Source organism: Parasteatoda tepidariorum, chromosome 4, assembly GCF_043381705.1.
Source record: "Parasteatoda tepidariorum isolate YZ-2023 chromosome 4, CAS_Ptep_4.0, whole genome shotgun sequence".
Taxonomy (NCBI): Eukaryota; Metazoa; Arthropoda; class Arachnida; order Araneae; family Theridiidae; genus Parasteatoda; species Parasteatoda tepidariorum.
The window spans coordinates 73,660,651-73,685,499 of record NC_092207.1 but is presented as its reverse complement, the minus strand read 5'-3'; the positions used below and the strand labels follow the sequence as shown (position 1 = coordinate 73,685,499).

The following is a 24,849-nucleotide window of genomic DNA, read 5'->3' as shown; positions in this document are numbered from 1 at the left end:
GTTTTGAATTCTTGATGCGACTGATCTGCTCTTGCTGTACAGTCATCTGATTAGTCGGCGTTAAAATTACCGCGATAAAATTGCTTGCGATTATATTACTGCGTTATATATGAACTAACTACCATAATATTAATATCTAATTTGGAATGCGTTCAGAAATGTACTAAAATAGCGTCGATGAGCAAGACAATCGTCATTGAAATTTCGAATTAAATTTTTACTGTTTAAGAAACATCGTAAATTTTTTTCTCTGTAGCACAGGGCCCCTGAAAGTGGCGGGGCCCCTAGGCAGTTGCCTACAGTGCCTAATGGATAAAACGGCCCTGTACATACTTTACTATCCATTTTACTCAGTTAAAAAGTCACTCTCTACTTTTTCTTTGACGCAAATACGAATATTGGACATAAGAGATGTAAATGAGGGCCGCTTCTTTCCTTGGTTTAGCGTTGATATCACTATGATGAAGTTAAAGATCTAGTTTTTTCAAAAATCGGGCAAGGTTGGATACTTGGCATTTCTGATTTTGTGAAATTTTCTGGATATGTTCTTTATGTAAAACCATAGGACACGTAGTTTTAATTAGGTAACTGTATATTGCCGGATACCAGGTACATCTCTTTTATCTACAAGTATATATCCAGTGCTACTAACTTTTGCGCTTTTTCAAGAAGGTTATTCTAGCGGTAGCTATCATTTGATTTTTGGCCTAATAAATTTGATTTCGAGTAACTTTAGTCCTCACGGCAAACAATCTGATAATCGAAAGGTATGTTTCTGAAAAAATGGCTAAATAAAGAAAAGAAATTATTTTTCTTTAATTCTTATTTCAACACCTATCGCATAATTATTTCATCACATCTTTTTCATCACCACTATTAATAGCAAATATCCTTCTTAAAAAATGTGAAAAATTGTTTACCAGAATAGTAGAGGTTATCTTAAGAATTAAGATGGAGCGTCAATGATAAGATTACTAACATAATATTATAATGTAATAAAAAGACAACAAACTCATAAATTTAAATATTTTTTTTAATTCCTTTTAGTTTTCAATGTGTTCTTAAAATACCTTTCACGGGATAGAAACTTATAGAATCTCACTTCATTAGATAGATAGAAATAGCAAATAGCTTTTACAGTCTTCTCATTATTTTCTCGAAAATTTATGCAGAAATAATTTTTAGTATAAACGATTTAGTATTGTAGGTACATCTCCTCAGTTGTAGACTTTTCTGTACGACTTATTGAATTTTGTATGAATTCCAGTTATGCAGTGTGCACTTTGAAAATGAGGTTTAATCTTTGGCTTAGTCAGATGAGGTCGAGAAATTGTGACTTGCGAGCCACTAGTGATTTTTTTCTAGATTTGAGGGTGGTTTGCTGACCATTGGAATAATGACCTTAAACTGTTCACATACACATATCTCGGAGCTCCACTTTTTATTAAAAGTTAAAGTTATGAATTTAATAACACACGAGGTTGCTTTTTATTTGTTAGTTATTGGAATGCCATATTACCGTAATGCCATACCGTGTAATTAGAAGCTGTGAAGGCGAGTTTGTACAAACGACTAAACTGGTCGGCAAAGGTAATCAGCTATAAAAAGAAATATCAAAATTAGTTAACAGTTTTCTAAAATATGTGTGTCAGGAATAAGTATTTCTCCCACGGTATCAGCTTTAATTTCTTCAAATCATTCATTTATTTATACGACTGGTAATTTTTTTACATAAGAGCATGTGATGATTTCAGAAACATAGGAGACATTTGATAGCATCTTGTTGTTTTTCAGATTTTGTTGGTAGCGTTTATATCTTGTGACTCATGTATGAGAAATGGTGTGCGTTGTTTGGATTATGAAGTAATTCAGTCTCATGAGGTAAGTTCTTTTCCTTGCCTTTTTATTTCTTACTTTACGATGCTGACAGTGAATTGCACCTGTTATGTAAAGCTATAAAAAGACCAAACGATTATTTATGCAGCGATTATATATGATTATTATGAACTAAACTTTATGCAAAGGATTATTTATGACGTCATTAGTTAAAAGTGTATATAAAAATGTAATATTATCATTAACGCAATATTATCGAGTGTATATTAATAATTTTGAGTGGCAACGTGAAAAGATTGTTGTTCTAAAGTTTTATAATAAAATGGTTCTTTTGATAGAACGCAGTTATTTATTTCAGAATTTTAAGTTATTTTTATGGCTTTGATAAATCGGGTAGATTTATTAGAAGCACGAAACAGCACCCAGTGTTCCCGCCGCCGAGCTTATTTGCGTCTGCATTACCTAACTAAATTGAAAGTACAGGGTAATTATAATTAGAGTGGGATTTTTAAAAGGCTGTAAGAAAAAAATCACTAAAGAAAGAAACACAGCTCAAAAACTGACCGATAGATGGCATTGAATTTGTCATAAGATATCAAAAACGATTGCTTTAAATACTTTAAAATATATGCTATTTTCGACATGATGATATTAAAGGTTTTATTCAGAGAACTAATGTTAAGCATGCACACTTTACTCTTGTCATGAAAGGACAGAAACATGCAGTTCCTGTACTACTCTATCATTGAAGTATTTGCCTCTGCTAATGAACTCACGCATTGTCTAAAGTTTTTAGTCTAGAGACAGCTAAAAACAGATATTTTCTTCGTTTAGCAGCATCATGTCGTGGTGGGTGGGCCTTTAACAAAGATTGCTAATGTCACGTTTCTTGTAGTTGCTGTTTATTTACGTCGCACTAAAGGTGCACAATGGGCTACTTTATAATTGTCGTTGATCAGCCGACACAATTTTTTGGGCTTACGACTATTGGTGTTCAACTCAGTAGTCTTGTAATTTTTTACCCAATCTAGAAGACAAGGGAACTCCTGGATCAAGTAGTGGGAGAAATTTGGCTTCGTGGAGAACTTTTTGAAGGAACTAATTCACATTTGCGTAACATGGAGAGGAAAACAGCTAAAACCTCCCACGGTTAAACTGACGGCAAGGGAACTCTAACCCATGATCACCTCATTGTAAAGCGAACTTTCTATCCCCTGAGCCATCACGGCTCACAATGGGCTAAGAATTACAATGTTTTGGGCACTGTTTATTGTTTGTCAGAGGATATTATAATATAAAAATTCATACTTTTGTAAAATTTTAGGTCTTGAAATAAAACAAATTTAAACATCATTTGTTTTGTTTAATTCTTCATGAACTCGGAGCAAATATGAAACTACCCCAGAAAATAAATTTCAGATGTCATTATAGAGCTGAAGCTTATCTATATATATATTTCTCTTNCTTTCTATCCCCTGAGCCATCACGGCTCACAATGGGCTAAGAATTACAATGTTTTGGGCACTGTTTATTGTTTGTCAGAGGATATTATAATATAAAAATTCTTACTTTTGTAAAATTTTAGGTCTTGAAATAAAACAAATTTAAACATCATTTGTATTGTTTAAATCTTCATGAATTCGGAGCAAATATGAAACTACCCCCGAAAATAAATTTCAGATGTCATTATAGAGCTGAAGCTTATATTATTTAAAAAACAAGTAAAATAAACAGTTTATTTTTATTTCTGAAAAAAAGAAAACATTAATAACAATGCTGGTTGGCACTTGAAGCTTATTTATTCTTAATTGATAGTATACTATTATCTGATTTAAATTTCATGAATTACTTGAATGCAGAAAAATTTCTGTGCATTCAATGATAATAATAAAAAATAGGAATTTAAGTCTTTGTTACTCATTTAAAAAGTTTTGGGTAATAATTTTAAATTAGTTTTAATGAAACTGTCGTTCATACTTCATATAGCATGATTCCTTCTTACACAAATAAATTGCTTTAGTGTATCTTGTGATGAAGTCGTAAATGATTTTTTTTATGACATTAAAATTAATCATTAAATTTCATAATTCAATTTTAAGGCGCCACATCAAACAAATGTAGGCAAAAGTATCGAAACACAATTTATTGCTTACATTAAATTTTCAATTAATTCCAAATCCACACTGAAAAAAATTTATTTCTCTATCTGTATTATTAAGTTTCGAGCGTTTTTTTGGAAAAAAACACAGTGGTTTTTCCAGCAAAAATGGAAGTTTTTCACACGCATGCGTTTTTAATGTTTACATGTCATTTGAATTCCGAGCAATTTTATTCTGTTGAGGATGGAACTTTAAGGTAATATTTTTTAACATTAAGCCAAACATAAAATTGGGCATTGAATAAGCGTTGGGAAAATTATTGACTCATTATGACAATTGTGTCTCTATATTTTACAGCCTTTCGGAAATGCAACTTTATCAACAATCATCATACATAAATTAAAATTTGAGCTGGGAAAATTTAAAAACGCTATAGAAATTTTTTGAATAGCAACTAAGGACTAGAGATGTCAGAAATTGAACTACGGTTTTCAAACCGGTTTTGATGTTTTCTATTCCGTCTCCCTCAGTAGTGATTTTCCAGATTTCGATAGCGTTTTCTTATCCCTTTAACTTAAAGCGAACTTTTAATAATTTATTGCGAATATATTTTTTTAAAATCATTTTACATAGATTCAAGGTAAGTTATGTATAAGTAGTACAATAGATAAAAATAATTGAAGAAAACTTCGATAAATATGTATGAAATACCTCTAATAAAAACAGATATGTCTGAGCTGACAATCAGTTATAGATGCAATCAATAGAAATACGTTTCTATTGGGATAGGAATACGAATTGTCCAATAGGAATCGTGCAAACGGAAATTGACTGAATGATAGTGAAGCACCGATCTAGTTCAGCCTCTAATTTGAACATCTCTATTGAACAGAATAAAAATGCTGTTAAATAAAGTACAAGGGAAAAAAATATTTGCTGCTAAATTCATTTATAATTTTTAATTTGAAGCTGATGACAGCCAAAGATTTCCAAATCGTTTGTTGATCCCGCGATTCTTTCTTTCTTTAATTATTATTATTTATTTTTTTTTGCCGATAAGATAAACACGCCAACAACGTTATTAGAAATCGAATTTTGAAAGAGTCTTACATTCGAAATTCGATTTTTCAGGAATTATTCTACCGATTTTGCACAGATTTTGTATTTTGCTATGTAAAATTACATACTTTAAAATGACTTAAATAATTGTATATCTTACAATTTAAATATTTTTGGATCATATTTAATAAAATAATAAAAATAACTAATATTTACTCAAGTTATTTTTTTGAATGAAATTATTATTTGGATAGACGGACTTAATTGTGTGCAAAATTTTTTCCATTCCCTTAAAAAGTTCGCAAGGTACGCAAAAAGTAAAATCAACATTAAGTGGTTCGAATTTTGGACAGCTTTTCTGATCCACCTATGGGAACCATATTTCCCAGATTACGGCTGCCCCCTATATTTTGGGGATCAAAAATCCGAATCCATTGAAAAGAAGGTAAGTTTATTCAGAGAAAGTACGCTTTGTGTCTGATTTCGTAACTTAAAATACCATCGGCACCAATTAATTAACATATTTCAGGCCACCCCCACGAACCATCAAGATTAAGTCCTATAATGTGAAGATCCGATCATTACATCAAAAGTTATTCAGGGTGGTCCGTTTTTTTTGGCACCCTGTACTTATTTGTCTAGGAGAACTATAAAAAAATTGCTATATTATTATGAACGCCACAATGATACTTAACTAATTTTGGTAATTGGTACAATTAGGCTGGGATAGCCAGGTTGGTAGGGCATTGGACCCATGTCCAAGAGGTCGTGGGTTAGATCACTGCCGGTCGAAAACTCCCCGTGTAGTAAATGGTGACTTATGCACGTTAAATCTTTCAGTTCACCAAGTCCTCTATGTTCCCATAACAAATCATACATCTGGGGTTACTGATCCAGGAGTTTCTTTGTCTCCTGGATTGGGTTCAAAATTACAAAGCTACGGAGTTGAACATTAGTGATCGTGAACTCAAAATTGGGTCGGCTGTTCAACGATGGTTATAAAATTAAAAAAAAATTGAAATAAGTGCAATTGAGCCGTGATGACTCAGGGGATAGAGCGTTCGCCTTTCAATGAGATGACCCGAGTTCGAATCCCAGCGATGGCTGGTCGATACGAATTCCACATTCGGCATTTTACATATTTTTGCAAATAAAATTTTTAAGTACCAGATGGCGCCAAAATTACAAACTATTTCGACAAAAGATTTAAAATATCAATAAAAAAAAAAAGGAGATAGAAACGCTGCATTTTTCTGAGGAGACCAAACAATTTCTTCTCTTCAAGTTTTAAAATCAGTTACAAAGTTGCTAAGCAGATGGCGCTGTTTAATGAAAGAAACTAAAAAGCATTGATCCGCAACAATGGTGCAGTGCAGTCCGAGGACAAAACTAACTAGTGTACCTGTGACATTGTGTCACTTAATCACAATTTTCTAATAAAATTGTGACCTAAAAATTAGGCCGACCCCTGACCCCTCTTCTTTGACGCCTTACTTTGACGCCTTACTCTGTCGACCTTCATGGTGTTGACCTTCGGCAGCCTTTGATGTGAGCACATGGGAGATGGTCCGTTATGGTCACAGTTAGTGCATAATTGTGATTATATTTAAGCGGTTCATCAATTCACTTCGGTTCCCCTTTTAGCCACGATTCTGCTGCGTTTTAGGTAGTTTAACTTCGATCTTTAAGCGGTTGATATAAATACCGCCCATTTTTGGGAGCATGGGTGCATTCGAGCACGTGATGACTCAATACACTACGATCCCTTAACAGGGATTTTTCATTTTTCTTTCTGCCACCCCCTCGTGGGTGCTTTCGCTGTCCGGATGTGATAGCATTTTCCTACGCCATGATTTTCTTAAAGTATAAATCTGCCGAGGGTAGATTTTGAGAAGTATGACTCCAGCGGCATCCAACTCCTGTGTTAAAATTATTTTTACATTCTCTCCCCGTTCCTTGTTTTCTCGAGAGATTTTTGATACTCCGAATGTGCTTTTAAGAAGCTGTCCATTTTAAGATGTCCACCATTAATGCCTATTCCTTTTCCAAATCATGTACCAGCTGGGCGAGGATGAAAGCCTGACAGTTCATCGATGTTTTTTTTAAAGTAAATAAAACAAGGTATATTGTGCTTCCTAGATTTTGTGTCTTCATTTTCGAAACAATTGACTCAAGCTCCTGCTCTAGGTACCTGTTCTGAAGAGAGGTATGTAAAGAACAGTCTAAGTCTATTGTTATTGGGTTTGTAAAATGTAATACTTCACCAGTTGCCTTGGATGGGTTATAGCGGCACATGTGCTTTGTTGTTGGTACGAATTTTTTTATATTTACTTTTCTGTTAATTCCTTTTTTGTACACGGCCCCAACCTAACAGTACCAGTGTAAATATTTTAGTTTGAATGTTCTAACAGGTAGAAAAGAATATTGTTTTATAGATTTTGGGTTAGCAGTGCAATCTACAATCGAGCTTTGTTACTCATTTTGAAATTTAAATCTTTTTTCATAAACAAATGCAGCAAATTGTTTACCTTCTAGCTTTTGATCTTCAAGTCAAATTATCGGTTATTTTCGAGTCATCTGGTAATTTTATAATAAATAACTCTTACTGTATCTGTCTTTCTTTCTATTCTGGTATAGGATTACGAAGAAAGAAGGTACCCTTCACTTGTTTGGGTGAGCGCTAGTGAGAATGCCAAGAGTAAAGCAGATGTATCCAGAAAACTCATTAAGAAGCTCTATGCATATTTGGGTGGCGAAAATGAAAGAGGTTTGTTTCATAAGAATTTTAAAAATACCGTTTTTTAAAGGAGAAGATAATTTTATTTTTGTTAGACTTAAAACACGAAGAAGGTTTCGAAAGATGGTGATCGAAGTTTGTAACGAAAGTGATTCACTTACGTTTTTCTTTTTGATATGATAAATATAGAATTATTTTCTCTTTTGGGTCTACTTATGAATTAATCTAAAAAGCGCAGTCGTGTTAATTTTTTTTATTTGATTTTATGTACTTTATTTTTTTAATTTAGTTACAGTTAATTTTTTTATATCGAAAAGTGGTCGAAATTTCAATTGGCCATGAAATGACAAATTTTAATTGCAAACGTTTAGGAAACAATTGTTACTTGCACTGTTGTTAAGTACAGATCGTCGGTTGAAATTTCAGCACTTTAGTTTGTCGGGAAATAGTTGAAATTTCTATCGTAATTCCATCCCATCCGATATTCTATTTTGATTGACTTTAAGATTGTTACATAAATTCTGATTATAATGGACAGTAAGCGATTGAAACTTGAATTGTCATCAAGCACAAAGTTTCAGCTCGGTTTTGAATACTCTTAACTAGTCAAAAAGTGGTAGAAATGTTATACTAATAGTTGAATTTCGGACGATAAATCCGTTACGTCGATAATATAGTGATGAGATCTGATAACAGTTGTCAATAAATAAAATAAAAACGGTTGAAACTTGTATAATTAGATACAGTGCTCCAGAGGAGATTTGAGCTCTCTAGTTAGTCTGAATTCTAGTGCTCTGCTTACTCGGAGAGTGGTTGACATTTTAATTGCAGATCTAACAGTATTTGAAACGAAAGTAAGTGCATAAAAAAGTAGTAATAACAAAAAGTAAATATTTTTCCTTCGGCTTCAATTTTTTTTTTTTTTGTTAATTATTCTTGACGAATTTCAAAACTAATTTATATTTATTCTTTCGCAAATAAACCTAATTCTTAACTTTGAATGGATTCTTAATAATAAATATACTATTAAGATAATCACAACAGTATAATCTACCTATAAATACCATAGATGCCACATTTAGTTCATTTTTTAAAGTAACTTCACGAACCCTATATATCTGTATTCGTAACTCTATATTGTATCTGTAATCGTAATATTCGTACTGGCTACCCTTAATATATGTGTTTAAAATTGTCAAAAGGGAAGATTAAAAAAAAATGTGAGGATAAGAATCGTATATTAAGTGGGGGGAAAAAACAACATCGAAATCTAACGAATCACTACCGTCGAAGATAAAAAGAAAACCTCGAAACCAGTTTGACCATTTATAATTATCAATCGTCTCTCAGTTTCGAACAGATTTCGATTTTGATTTTCTACCTATTTTCCCTACAGTGATTCGTTTGACTCTTATTGAATTATATTGTCCTAATGTGTAAGCCTTTTCTGACTTTATTTTTAAGAAGGAAAATAAATGAAAAATATATATATTAACGGCAGTCAATACCGATTACCGATTACATTGTAAATAAGATTTTTTTTCTGGTATAATCTGTTATTTCATACATTCATTATTAAATGTTTGTCGTTACAGGTGAGCGTTTAGATATGGTTGTACCTGTGAGGACAACAAAATCCCCCCAAGGATCATTTAATCATTATACAATGGCTGTTGCATTGAAACCTGAACAGAGCGAAAATCCTCCGCAACCTACAGATCCTAGTGTTTCTGTCGTCAGAGAACCAGCCACCACATATATGACAAGGTAAATTGAAGGGCGTGTGACAATAACCTGATAAAACACATTTCCAAATGGTTCAGGAGAGCACTTTTGGAGGAAAAATACCACTATTTCCATTGATTTTTCTGTATATTGCTCTACCATCTAGTTAGCATGTCGGAACATCGTAAAAGTATCTAATTGGAAATAATATCGAGGAANCGACGAAATGACCCTGTCGAGGAAACGGCCTGTCGACGAAATGACCTAGTCGATGAAATGGCCTGTCGATGAAGTGGTGTCGATGAAACGGCCTGTCGATGAAGTGATTGTCGATGAAATGAACCAGACCCGTCGATAATATAGTGATGAGATCTGATAACAAAAGACAATAAATAAAATAAAAACGGTTGAAACTTGTATTATTAGATTTGCTCCAGAGGAGATTTGAGCTCTCTAGTTAGTCTGATTTTGAGTGCTCTGCTTACTCGGAGAGCAGATCTAATTGCAGATCTAACCGTATTTGAAACGAAAGTGAGTACATAAAAAAGTAGTAATATCAAAAAGTAATTATTTTTCCTTCGGCTTCAACTTTTTTTTGTTGTTAATTATTCTTGACGAATTTCAAAATTAATTTATATTTATTCTTATGCAAATTCTAAAACCTAATTTTTAATTTTGAATGGATTCAAATATACTATTAAGATAATCACAACAGTATAATCTACCTATAAATACCACAGTTGCCACATTTACTCTACTTTTCAAAGTAACTTCACGAACCCTATATATCTGTATTCGTAACTCTATATATCTGTAATTGTAATATTCACTCAGAGTGTTTCGTAGTGGCTACCCTTAATATATGTGTTTAAAATCGTCAAAAGGGAAGATAAAGAAATATGAACATAAGGATCGTATATTAAGCGGGAAAAAAAAACAATATCGAAATCTAACGAATCACTACCGTTGAAGATAAAAAGAAAACCTCGAAACCAGTTTGACCATTTATAATTATCAATCGTCTCTCAGATCTTCTATGTTTCATCCAATAATCAAACAGGTTTCGATTTTTATTCTCTACCTATTTTCCCTACAGTGATTCGTTTGATTCTTATTGAATTATATTGTTTTAATGTGTAAGCCTTTTCTGACTTTATTTTTAAGAAGGAAAATAAATGAAAAATATGTATATTAACGACAGTCAATACCGATTACATTGTAAATATGAATTTTTTTTCCTGGTGTAATCTGCTATTTCATTTTCTGTTATTTCATACATTCCTATTAAATGTTTGTTGTTACAGGTGAGCGTTTAGACATGGTTGTACCTGTGAGGACAACAAAATCCCCCCAAGGCTCATTTAATCATTATACAATGGCTGTTGCATTGAAACCTGAGCAGAGCGAAAATCCTCCGCAACCTACAGATCCTAGTGTTTCTGTCGTCAGAGAACCAGCCACCACATATATGACAAGGTAAATTGAAGGGCGTGTGACAATAACCTGATAAAACACATTTCCAAATGGTTCAGGAGAGCACTTTTGGAGGAAAAATACCACTATTTCCATTGATTTTTCTGTATATTGCTCTACCATCTAGTTAGCATGTCGGAACATCGTAAAAGTATCTAATTGGAAATAATATCGAGGAATTGTTTTGTGCAAAAATGCACCCTTGTGTGGTTGCTCCCTATATCCCTATATAGTTTCCTCCAGTTCTCTTTTTGATTATTATTTGATACTTACGCATTATCCCGTCGACCATCTTCACCGAATCTGAAGATAAATTTAGAAATGTTTCATATTATGTATAATCTCATTTTTTCGCATGCGTAAAGTTATATTTGTATTTTGTAAATTTCTTTATATTCAATTACTTTATTAAAATAAATCTGAAAGATACCAAAATGATATTGGCACGATGTTGGCGAAGATGGGAGACGCGATAATACGAAAATACCGATTATTTCAATGTTGAATCAAATGCATTTTTATATGACATGCACCATTAATTTTTAAAAAATAAGGAATAAATTCCTAAAAATGTTAATAATACAGATTTTTCTTTCTCTGTTTATGGTAGAATTTGTTATATGACACAATAAAATAAGCAGGAGTAAATAAAAATAAACTAGAAACACTTTTTACGAATTATAAAACTAAAATTCTAAGATATCATCGAGATCTAAAATAGATTATTTGTCTGCAGAAAAGTTTTATTTTCAGTTATTTGGCCAATAAAATAGTTTGTTCTTATTTTCATCCCATCAACACTGTGATTGACTTTGATAATTATTCGTTAGATATTGATAACACTAGTTTCGTTTCTGTCTTATTTAAAAATTTATTCGAGATTTTGAGTGCACCTATTTTTCATTTAATTTTTTTTTTTGCTAACTTTTCGTTCAGCTCTAACGCTTTCTAAGTGCAATTTTTATCCTATATCTATTAAATATTTTTATTTCAGATCCTTTGGAGGTCAAATTCGACAAGAATCAAAGTGGGATGATCATGCAGGAACTCTGAAGTCTTCCACCACAAATGATAAGAAAGTTGATAATACTTTCTATTATATGAGTGTTTATGATAGTCCTTGGACTGAAGTCAATCGATTGAATGAAGTATGGCTGAAGAAAAGGGAAAATTAGACTGTTGTATTATTTTTGAAATATATCATGCTGCTATAAAAAGCTTAAGAAATATACTTGATGCTTTGTAATCACCTCTGCTAAAATATGTATTTAGCTCAAAGATGAAGAAAAAATATACACATTTAGGGTCATGAATTTATTAAAAATAAAAACGTTATAAAAAATCTGACGAATCAATTGTGAGATTATTGTCATCGAAAAAAGCATTGAAGCCAGTATCATTTCTAACAATTGCCTTTCACATTTTTCAGTTTCTTCACTATGACTAAACTTCACAGTGATTTGTCAGATTCTTAAAAACGTTTTTGCTTCATACTTAAAAACATTATTTCTCATTTCTAATGTATATAGTTTTTAGTTTCATTATTTACAAAAATTTTAAAAATACATGTTAAAGATGGTTATAACTGAACATATTCGAAAACCATATGCTTGATAAATCTGTTTTTTACTGTTATTACTTAACCCTGCTTATACCGTTTTGCGAATGAACTCTTGTCTTATTGAATGTAATTAAACAACACAAGAGTAGTTAAACATCAAATGTTTATTAAAGTGTATCTTATTCTAACAGACATTGTTGTTATTTACAATTTAATCTTAATTACTTTCTATTTTTTGAATGGTCATCAAAATTACATTCAGAGATCGATTAAGAAGCGGAAACAGTGACTGCTGACTTAGCAATCAGACGGGAACAAAAATATTTTTAAGTACCAGAGAAAAGTTGAAATCATAAGCTAGCTAAATAAATGAATTTCGTGTACGAAATATAATATTACAAATTAAACATATTTCATTTTTAGGGAAAATTTGATAATACTGGAGGTTTAAACATCTTTTTTTAGTCTATATGTTACCGGCAAAGTATGAAATCCGGCATTATATAGAATGCCTAGGCATTGTATATAATGCCTAAAACTAGCCGGCAAAGTATGAAATGATTTATATTTGGCACATTGCCTATGCATTCTATAGAATGCCAAATGCTATTTGGGCAAAGAATGAAATAAACGTCCTGATGAGGTTATTATGTAATAGATGTGCTTGTTACTGTGAATGACCGAAATCGGTGGTTGTTGACTTTCACCGGTGAATGTTGACAATCACATAGTCGCTTTGGTATTACATCCAATTTGATATTAATCAAACTTAATATTTATTTTAAAAATTTTGTTTCAAATTTCTTACTTCTCATCGGCAAATAACTATTGGATTTGATGTTTCGTTAAACAAAATTATCGTTGTAAAAGTTTTTAGACACTTAGTTATTGCTTTGTTGGTTTAAATACTCTTCCTTAACAACAAAGTGGGTGAAACTATCCTCTAGAAGACAGGTTTGTCCCAGTTCTTTTGCTCATAAAAAATTATTTATAAAGCATAGCTTTCAATTTTACAAAGTTTATGATTTAAGTAAAAAATATTTGTGTAAACAGAGGGCAAATATTATAAGCTACAAGATAATTTCAACTTTGAAATTTTATTATGTTAAAAAAGTATATAAATAAAAGACTGTGCATATCTCCCATGTTTTCACTAACCCAACCATAAGTTGATTTAATAAAATCATTTGCTTATCTCCAAAGGTGATAAATTTATAAGTCTTCTTAATACAGATCCAACAGATCTTAAATTTTTAGTAGTATGATCCTTTGTTCTGACTAATTTTTANTGTTTTCACTACCCCAACCATAAGTTGATTTAATAAAATCATTTGCTTACCTCCAAAGGTGATAAATTTATAAGTCTTCTTAATACAGATCCAACAGATCTTAAATTTTTAGTAGTGTGATCCTTTGTTCCCCCGTTGACTAATTTTAAACTTATTGCAGCAAATTAAACACCAACAAAAACTTACAAAAATCGACATTTATTTAAAATGTCGATTTATTAAATTCACATGACAATTCACATCACAAGCCTACATACACAATTTACATAAATGATTAATGTATAAAAAATTTGAGGTAGTTCACATACAAGTAAAAGTCTTTCATAAACTCCCAAGTGCATCTCAGTCAGGTAATTTCCAAGGTGCTTCATACAAAATTAATCTTCTTTTAAGTGGTGATTTTCTTCATCCATATTTCATTACGCTTGATTATAGTTTTAGGTTTGTCGTATTTCACTTGATAGTACGTCGTTTTGTCTATCGTGGCATCGTTTTTCAAACATTCAGCCAACTTTTCTGATTCTTCAATCCAAGTTGCTTCGTGCCATGCAGGACCTGAAAAGTTCCTGTATAAAATTAAACAAAATTATTAAAATCATTTATATTTTTGGTTTATTTCTATAGTGTAGTACTAATTTTTTTCCAGCTTCATTTCAATTGTGTTTAGGTTAAAAAAAAAAAAAATTAAATTAAAAAAATACCGTACGAATGCAGGATGGAATATATCCATTAAATTTCTGGCCGTAATATAATGCTTAAATACGCTTGAAATTTAAAAGAAATGTTTAAAACTCTATTTTTTTTTTATATCTTAGTTCAGGGATGAGCAACACGCATCCCGGGGACCGCTTGTGTGCCCGTTAAACATGTTTATGCGGCCTACCAAGCTTTTCTAAAATTGAATTTATTTTATCGACTTTCTCCCATCATATTGTTATTAAATTAATTATAATAGAATGGTAATACATACTAAACCGAAATTTTTTTTGTGACGAGTTACTTACTTGTCGGCGACTTGTTCAAACATGCAATACGAACGCGCCGCGTCTGTGCTTGTTTGTGTTTGCTTCTGTGGCGGCAGCACTTGCAACCACCTCTGTGTTGTAGCGCCACCTATAGACTGGCTTGCAACAGTTAGAAAGTGAGGGTGAAGAGGATGTTGTAGTTCATTTACGTCGCACTAGAGCTGCACAATGGGCTATTAGCGACGGTCTGGGAAACATCCCTGAGGATGATCCGAAGACATGCCATCGCAATTTTGATCCTCTGCAGAGGGGATGGCACCCCCGCTTCGGTAGCCCGACGACCTGCACGCGAAGTCGAGCACTTTACGGTAGAACAGTTAAACGAGGACCAATACCGCACACCCTCGGTCCCTACGCAGACTGATCCAAGTGGTCACCCACCCGCACACTGACCGCAGTCAGTGATGCTTGACTTCGGTGATCTGCTGGGAACCGTGTCTTAACGATCAGTCCACTGCGGGACTGGGATGAAGAGGAAACACTTGTCTGTGAACACTATCAGATAAAAACACTCTACCAGCCAATTCCTGGCGAGAAACACGCGTTGTTGTTAGTAATTCTAATGTTTCTTGAAAGACATGAGTGCAATATTAGTGCAATCCATAATAGCATGTCGAAAAAGCAAACAAAAAAAAAAACAAAAAAAAAAAAAAACGGAAGGTTGCGGATGAGCACAGGCATTTCCAAGAAAAGTGGAAATTTGATTATTTTTTCACTTTCGTCAAAGATAAAGCTGTATGCTTAACATGCTCAGAGACTGTGTCGACTTTAAAAGAATATAACATACAAAGGCAAAAGGCATTAAGTTACAAAACATGAACAACAAGATAAAAACTTAGCAGGACAACTCCGGGTAGATAAGTTTAATCAAATGGAGAAAAACTTGGTGAACCAACAGGCCATTTTTAAAAATCAAGTTATTTTATCAAATACGGCAGTAAAGGTTAGTTTTGTTGTCAGTCAAATATTGGCAAAAAAAAAAATTAAACCCTTTGCGGATGGAGAGACGATAAAAGAATGTCTGACTGCTGTTGCAGAAATAGCATTTCCTGATAAAATAATATCATTTCAAACATTAGTTCATCAAGATTCACCATTGCAAGGAGAATTGAAGACTTGTCCGAGAACATAGCAGCAACGCTTCGTGAATGCATTGCGAAATTCGAATACTGCTCTTTGGCACTTGATAAGAGTTGCGTCATTAGCGATACAGCACAACTGGCTATATTTTTACGTCGTATTGACACCAAATTTAATATTAACGAAGAATTGTGTTCACTGATTCCAATGCAAGGGACTACAACCGGCGAAGACATGTACGATGAACTAAAGTCTCTGTTGGAAAATGTTTCAATTTCATTAGAAAAGATTATTGGTATATCGACAGATGGAGCACGAGCAATGTCAAACATGAAGGTAGGAGTATCGGGATGGTTATTTCAAGACATTAAGAAGGTCACAGGAAAGGAAATATTCGCTAACCACTGCATAATTCACCAGGAAAATTTGTGTGCGAAAAGATTGAGTTTGCCAAATGTCACAATACCAATAATTAAATGAATCAATTTTATGAAGTCGCGCGCATTAAATCGCAGTGAATTTAAAGAATTCCTGAAAGATATCGAAACTGAATATGGCGATGTGGTTCTTAATACCGAAGTACGTTGGCTTGGTAGAGGTGCAATGCTAAAAAGAGTGTACAACTTAAAAAGAGAAATACTATGATTCGTGGATATGAAGGGATGTGCCTTTCCTCATTTTGGTAATAAGGAATGGATGTGCGATTTTGGGTTTCGTATCGACACGACTCAGCATCTCAATGATCTTCAAGGCAAAGGACAGTTTATTCAGAATTTGTATGATAAAATTCAGGACTTTGAGTGCAAATTAAAATTGTGGAAACAGCATCTTTTGCAGAATAATGTGTCTCATTTTCCACATTTAGAAAAAGAAAACGTTTCTACTTCTCAAAAATACGCACAATATATAGACATTTTAATCAACGAATTTCAATTACGATTCCAAATGTTCAAAGCTGAGAAGACAGCGGTTTCCATGAAAATGGTTTCCTTGTCATGTAATATCGATGTGGATACAGTTCCCGAAGACTTTCAAATGGAAGTGATTGACATGCAGAATAATACCGATTTAAAAAATGTATTTTCTCAGTAAATATCGAAAATTTTTATAAATCGTATGTGAGCCCTGAGAAATTTCCGCTTTTGACGAAAAATGNTTATTTCCATCATCGAAAAAAAAAACTGTCTTTCCTCTCCATAACACCACATTTATTTTATCGACTTTCTCCCATCGTATTGTTATAAAATTAAAAATGGTAGTACATACTAAACCGAAACAATTTTTTGTGACGAGTTACTCACTTGTCGGCGACTTGTTCAAACATGCAATACGAACTCGCCGCGTCTGTGCGATTTTTTGTGACGAGATACACACTTGTCGACAACTTGTTCAAACATGCAATCACCGTGAATTTAAAGAATTCCTGAAAGATTTAGAAACTGAATATGGCGACGTGGTTTTTAATACCGAAGTACGTTGGCTTAGTAGAGGTGCAATGCTAAAATGAATATGAAGGGAATCGTGGATATGAAGGGATATGCCTTTCCTCATTTTGGTAATAAAGAATGGATGTGCGATTTTGGGTTTCTTATCGACATGACTCAGCATCTCAATGATCTTAATGTGGAATTTCAAGGCAAAGGACAGTTTATTCACAATTTGTATGATAAAATTCAGGGCTTTGAGCGCAAATTAAAATTGTGGAAACAACATCTTTTGCAAAATAATGTGTCTCACTTTCCACATTTAGAAAAAGAAAACGTTACTACTTCTCAAAAATACGTACAATATATAGGCATTTTAATCAAAGAATTTCAATTACGATTCCAAATGTTCAAAGCTGAGAAGACAGCGGTTTCCATGAAAATGTTTTCCTCGCCATTTAATATCGATGTGGATACAGTTCTCGAAGACTTTCAAATTGAAGTGATTGACATGCAGAATAATACCGATTTAAAAAATGTATTTTCTCAGTAAACATCGAAAATTTTTTTAAATCGTACGTGAGCCCTGAGAAATTTCCGCTTTTGACGAAAAATACAAAGCAAATGTTGTCTCTGTTCGGAAGTACGTATGTTTGCGAACAATTATTTTCAGCCATGAAATTAATCAAAAATGACCACCGATCAAGACTGAGTGATGCGCGATTAGATAGATGCATACGTGTAGCTACCTCATCAATTCCGACTGATATTGATCAGCTTGTATCGAAAAAAAACAGTGCCAAATTTCTCATTGAAAATTTCAAGTAAATTCGTTTTATTGTTCCTTTCTTGTTTGTTTTCATTTTGCATAGAAATTTGTATATGAAATCTTTACTTTTTTTAAATTTTATATTTCTTATTCTAATGTTTATTATAAATAAAGTTTTGTAAATTATTAATAAGCGTTACTTTATGTGAGGCCCTTTTAAAACTTTAACTGGTCCGTTGATTAAAAAGGTTGCTCACCCCTGTTTTAGACTTTCTAGACTATAATAATATTGGTAAAAGTTTGATTCATCTATACCTAATTTTGATATTTGGGGAGAATTAGTTTATTAATGATGAATTTCGTACGATTTTTATGACATCATTCATTATCTTACGAAGTTAATCTTCTAACTCGTTTTTCGTCTACTTCATTATTACCTTAATTTTTTTTTCGTTAATGATCCAAAATTAATCGAGTAAGACGGAATGATTGTTGAAGCTATTCATGTGGGTTTGTAATACAAAAAACAATTAAAAATATAGACACAAAATAATAATAATGCATAGCTTTCACTTTCTAAAGGGATTTTTCTTTAAAAAAAGTTATTTTACTCTTTAAGTCTGAGTAATTATTCACTCCTTTTTTTTCCAGGATAAATTTTTTACAAATATAACATATACTTTTCAAACCTTTAAAAAAAAAGTGGAATAATACTTGAAGTTGCAAGCTAATGCAAATGTGTAAAAAAAATCTAATTCTTATGACTCAACTCATAATAAAAACCTAGTATAACAATATATACTCAAATTAAAATAATGACATTATTAATTATCAGTAAAAATAACAAACTGCTTTATTTCTTATGCGTGAGATAGTGGGTGATTACGGAACAGTTTCGAATTCATGAATTTATAAAGGGTTTTTATCATTAATAACGATTAGTTGTTATTAAAAATTTTCTATGCATCTAATATTTTTAAACACATTTTGTAATTACAAAATTTTTTCACATTCATACAAATATTATTTTTTTCCAATGCCCACCTGGATAATGACCTAGGTCACACAGGCACCTGATGGGCAGATTTGTTGGCCACTCTTTCAGTGGCACCATATTAGGTTAGATGCCCGGGATTCGAACCCAGAACCTTTTTGATGCAAGGGCAGTTCCCTAACCCCTACACAGACCGGTCGGCTCATATAAATATTAAAAAGTGATACTGAATAGTATAATAGAATATAGTGCTTTGTGTTTGTTGGTAAATTGATTGCTTAATAACGCACAATATTGAAATGCTAGACTGTATGAAGCATTAATATTGCTGGGAATTCATAATATGCCGAGAAGAATTCTAAAGAAGTATTGCTTTTTTTGGAGTTCAAGGTGCTGTAATTGTTGTTTATTTTCGTTGGCGAAAAAGAAGATGTGTTGAAGATTCTAGATGGAAAAATCTCGCCATCTAAGTGAAGTAGCTATGTAAATTTTTTAAAAATATTTAAACAACTTATGTGTTTTAATATCAAAAGAGTTTTTTTCTTCATAAAAATTGTTGGCATAGTTTAAAATTTAATCCTTATTCGAGTTTAAGGCTTTCAAGCTCTGGCTTTTTATTTTATTTTATTATTATTATTTATTTTTTTTTGGCGAAGAGCTACTAAGAACATTCTTAAAGACGTTTGCACCTCACGCAGTATAACCATTACTCTCGACTTTTCTGCCCTTTAACTTTAAAAGTTAAACCTGTCCAATCCACAAATAATTAAGAACTGTTATAAAATATGTATAATTACCTGACCGCGTACACTGTTGGTTCATCATATATAAAGGTAATGCCTTCCTCACTCGGCATTGGAGGAGCGGCAGCATGCTTGATGGGCATCTTGAAGTCCATCTGGTAGACAGTGCTCAGTTCTTTGTAAATTGGGCGCATTCTTACAGGGGCAGTCATATTCATTTTCAGATCTATAGCATAAACACATAACAATTGTGTAAGTTTCATAAAATGATACTTAATTTCAGATTTACCCAAACTCCGATAACTATTGGTTATTGGTTAAAAATTTTTTTAAATTTTACATACTTAGATTATTTTTTCCATTGAGATAGCCTGCCAACTTTGAAAAAGCTCTTGATGCAGCTATTTTAAAATATCTGTGCTCTGCTGTTGTGGAGACCCAGGTAATAGCTGAATATTTTCGAATTTCATAATCCTGATATGAAATAGAAATGTATATTAATTTTCCAGATCAGAAACTTCAAAAACAAAATCTCACTTAGCTGAAACTTAGGTTGACTAGGAAAAAAAAAACAAAAACGGTTAGTATTATAAAAGTGACGTTGAAGGGTGTCCGAAAATTCACTCAAGGTTTGAATGTATGCTATTCGAGCAATAAAATCTGTTACCAAGGTAAGAAAAATAATAAATAAGAGCAGCTAACAGTTTTAGAGAAAATTTGCAATTTTTAATGATAAATTCGTGTTTTAAATCAAAATTACTACAATGAATTTTATGATACTCTATAAAATTAAGATTTATTACTTACAGGGTGTTTGGTCGTTATGGAATAATTAGGACATTCACGAGTCTTATAACTACATCCTTCAACAAGAAAAACCACCAAAGATAGCTGAAAAAAGACACAGTATGAATACTTATTACTAAACAGTATATCAAGTGAATGCCAGTTTTCGTACCCAAACCAAACTATTACTTTTCATTAAAAAAAATTCTCAATGAGCAGTTATCAGGATGTTACTGACAAAAATAGTTAACAGAAGGAGGGTAATAATATTTAATTATCCACAGTATCCACAACTAAATACAATCATTCAATTCCCGTTCACAGTATATAAAAACGTAGCAATTTCAACTGGAGGTACCTACAGGTAGATGACAATTGACATTGTCGGTAGTCTGTACCCCACAATATCAAACCTCATATCGTATCGAGTTACATTTGTTACTACTATAAAAACATTCAAGAAATATCGGCCGTTTAAAAGTGAGAGAAGTTGGCAAGAAATTGTCATTTATATATTTCACCTTGAATTATTTATTTATCATTTAGTTAGATTATTTACTCGCTTCAGTAGTTTTACACTTAAGTTAGTTCCATAGTTATTTTCATTACTTTATTTTTATTAGTAACAGTATATTAAATGGTTAATAATTTTATGACTTTGTTCTTTCTAGCCTTATAACACAGTAAACAAAATATCTTTTTAATTTTTTCTTAAAAAAGATATTGAATTGGAATTTTTTTTGTAGAATTCGAAACTATTGGATTTCTTTGACAACATATTGCATTGGTCTTGTGAAAAAATGTTTATACCGTAAAAAAAAGGTTAAAAATCAAAATTTAAAAAAATTCTGGTCGTGTCTGATTCGAAAAATTTCATTTGTGTTGGTAAACATTACAATTTCAATATACATATTAATTCACAATTAATTACAGAGAGCGGACAGTGATGTGAAAAATATACGTTTTCATTTCTGGAAATTTTGACAGTAAAATTTATTTTTGACAAAAAAATTTTCTTCTCTCGGGACAATATAAAATTTCAAAAATTCAAATGTATAATTGGAGTATTTAAAATACGATTTTCTAGGTAAATATATCACTTCTAAGAACATGTATTTCAATTTCGGTTTCTTATGGAACTTTAGAAACTTACACCGAAAAGCCATTACATTATGACCACCCTCCAGCTATAACAATGGGCTCGCCGAGGTTTTCATGGTTTCTCGCCCAGGAAGAATGTTTTCATGGGGCACATTAGGACCCATAATCCTCATAGAACAATCCCTGACTTGTAAGCTACTTGAACATAGTTGCAGACCAGGTTCACCCATTCATGGCAACAGTTTTTCCTGCGGGGGATGGTGTTTACCAACAGGATAATGCACCATGTCATAAGGGTCGAATCGTCAAGGATTGGTTCGAGGAACATTCCAGTGACTTTCAAGTCATGTCTTGGCCCCCAAATTCACCTGACCTTAATCCAATAGAGCATTTGTGGTCCTACTTGGAAAACCAAATTCGTGCTGCCACGCTACCCCCTCCCAATGTGAGGGAATTGCAGGACCAGTTGGTGAGCTCTTGGTACCAGATACCTCAGACTACCTATCAGCACCTTGTGGAATCAATGCCACGGCGGGTGCTTCAAGGTTTTTCTAAAAAAAATTCACGCAATAAAAAAGCAACGGCAAAAATTTTTTTTGCTTGTATTTTAACCAAAAAATATTAAAAATAAAAAAATATAGAAATATTCTCCGTATTTCATTCCGAGTATTTAAACTGTGTCAATGCATCTTGTAACAATCAAGAAGAAAGGAATTAAACATTAGTTTCGATAGTTAATTTGAAATTGCAAAGATAATTTGCAAAAAAAATTTTATTTGCAAACAATTGGTAATTGCTAATATATAACCTTTTCACGCAAAACGCGAAGCCGTGTTTATTAGTTTTGTAAAAGAACAATATGTATTTCTAAATTAATTGAATCTATAACTTATCTGAATGACAAATTCCAGATAGATAAATTCAAAAGTCTGGAACCAGCAACCAGAACCAATTTAAATAAAATAGTTGTTTGCTATTTAAACAATAAATAGCAGAAATCTTATCGTAATAAAATAACATGCTACAGAAATTGGCGCACATTCACAATAACTTACAATATTTTATCTAAAAAAAAGTATAACTGAATTGACAGTGCTTCATTGTATAGCGTCTAGCGCGATAAGGTTTTATTCCATTTTCCCTGAAATAAGATTTAATTTCGAATTCCTCTTATCCTCACCGAACAAACTTTTCTATCTTTAACTTATATCTGTTAAAATTAATTTAAAATTGCATTAAAAATGCTTATGTCCAAATTTAAAAAATTGACATTCTTCAGCAACCAGGATATTTGAAAATAAATAGATGTTCATTTATTAATATATTGCGATAATAGTTTGTAAGATATCGTCAATATAATCCTTTTTCACAGACATGTTGGATTTTTTTAAAAATCTTTTTTTATTTTTACAACCAGCGTTGAACAGCAGACCCAATTCTGAGTTTACTACTATCAATGTTCAACTCCGTAGCCTTGCAATTTTGAATACAACCTAGAACACTAAGAAACTCCTGGATCAAGCATTGGAAGAAACTACCTTTCGTCGAGGATTTTTTTTTTGATGGAACTAAGCCGCATTTGCGTTACATAGAGAATAAACTACGAAAACATCACACGGTCAGCTCAACTGCAAGGGGACTCTAATCAATGATCCGTCTATCACTAGATATATTTTACTTCCGCACTGTCGTTCGTGCAAGCCGGATGCAGAATTCATATAGACCAGCCATCACTGAAATTCGAACCTGTGTCCCCTCCTTGGGAGGCAAACACTCTATTTTCTGAGCCACCACGATTCTCGAACTCTCATAGCAGCGAACTACATTTAGCATACTCTTTGTAAGAACTTACAAAGAGCAGCGAACTACACTTAGCATACTATTTGTAAGAATTTACAAAAAGCGGCGAACTACACTTAGCATACTCTTTGTAAGAACTTACAAAGAGCGGCGAACTCAGGGCTAGGCGAACTACACTTAGCATACTCTTTGTAAGAACTTACAAAGAGCGGCGAACTACACTTAGCATGCTCTTTGTAAGAACTTACAAAGAGTATTTTAGTTGACTCTTAAAAATTTAAATTATCTAGATTTGTATACATGAATCCCCCCCCCCTCGAAAAGCGGCACGAAATCTCAAAATTTCCTTAAAAAGGGCTCAGAGGGGAAGATTTTAAGAATCTAGATTTTAAATGAAATAAAGCAATTTAGTTCGGAAAAGAAATTTGTTAACAGAATTGAAAATAAGTAGATGAAAAAATCTTCTTATTCACTCTACAAGTTTTTTTCATAGTTAAACTCGACTCGACTCGTGAAATATTTATCTTACTAAAAAACAATATCATTACTAGTAATTAAACAAATAAAGCTGAAACTTTAAAACTTAATAATTTTGTTTCGCATCACGAAATATACGAATAAATAAATAAATAAGGTGAAAAAAATATGCTTACCAGGACTATTGAAATCTTCCACATTTTAAACTAAAAAAAATAATAAATGAGAATGAAATTTTCGAATCTTAAAGATCGAACTAAAATGTTTGATTTCGTTTGAAGTGGTGTCTATTTATTCATTATAATCTGATATGACAAGGCATGTTTTTTACTATGGCCGGATTTCGGGAAAGGTTACACACGTGGCTAACTGAGTTTTGTTGTATAATCCATTTATTCTAGAAAAATATGACCATTACAACTATATTGGTGTAAGAAATGCAGATAATATTCGATTTTCTTCCAGTGAAATATTTTCTTATTTACTAATATGTTCTAATCTGTTAACGGGCTTAGGTTGTATAACCGAAGTTGTATAACAATAATTTGAGAATTCTACGAAAGCAAGAGAATTTAGTAAATTGTTGTAAATAGAATACATAGATGTGGAAGAAAAGTGCATATTGAATTTTTAAAAGGCAAATTATTCGTAAAAGGGGAATGTTACTCGTAACTTTCCTTTTGAATTTTTCTTAATTACATTTTCTGAAAACCTATAGAAATTAAAATAATAAGTAACATGATTTTTCCTCTGCTTTACGGATTACTTACGCTAAACATTCTGAAGTAAAAAAAAACTCTCTCTCTCTCTCTCTCTCTCTCTCTCTCTCTATCTCTCTCTATCTATCTCTCTCTCTCTACCTATCTCTATC

The 24,849-nt window shown here is 32.3% G+C and overlaps 2 protein-coding genes across 3 annotated transcripts in view; one reads left to right on the top strand and one right to left on the bottom strand.

Moving 5' to 3' along the window:
• The window catches only part of LOC107445101 (heme-binding protein 1), a 16,906-nt gene extending 4,228 nt beyond the window's left edge, over positions 1–12,678 (top strand). The window contains exons 3-6 of one of the 2 annotated variants that reach the window (XM_043040110.2): positions 1,795–1,881; positions 7,632–7,761; positions 9,327–9,498; positions 11,924–12,678. In XM_043040110.2, the coding sequence (XP_042896044.1) occupies positions 1,795–1,881; positions 7,632–7,761; positions 9,327–9,498; positions 11,924–12,104 (570 nt within the window). In that variant the 3' untranslated portion in view covers positions 12,105–12,678. Of the gene's footprint in view, positions 1–1,794; positions 1,882–7,631; positions 7,762–9,326; positions 9,499–10,760; positions 10,933–11,923 lie in introns of both variants that reach the window. The other variant, XM_016059434.3, reaches the window with a different exon arrangement.
• Positions 12,679–13,961: 1,283 nt separating this feature from the next.
• On the bottom strand, positions 13,962–24,313 carry LOC107445102 (heme-binding protein 2). The gene is made up of 5 exons (XM_021147295.3): positions 24,155–24,313; positions 20,622–20,705; positions 20,159–20,288; positions 19,869–20,040; positions 13,962–14,345 (listed from the first exon to the last, which is right to left on the bottom strand). The coding sequence occupies exons 1-5, from the start codon at positions 24,176–24,178 to the stop codon at positions 14,168–14,170; spliced, it is 588 nt and encodes a 195-aa protein (XP_021002954.2). The 5' UTR covers positions 24,179–24,313; the 3' UTR covers positions 13,962–14,167.
• Between the last annotated feature and the right edge of the window lie 536 nt (positions 24,314–24,849).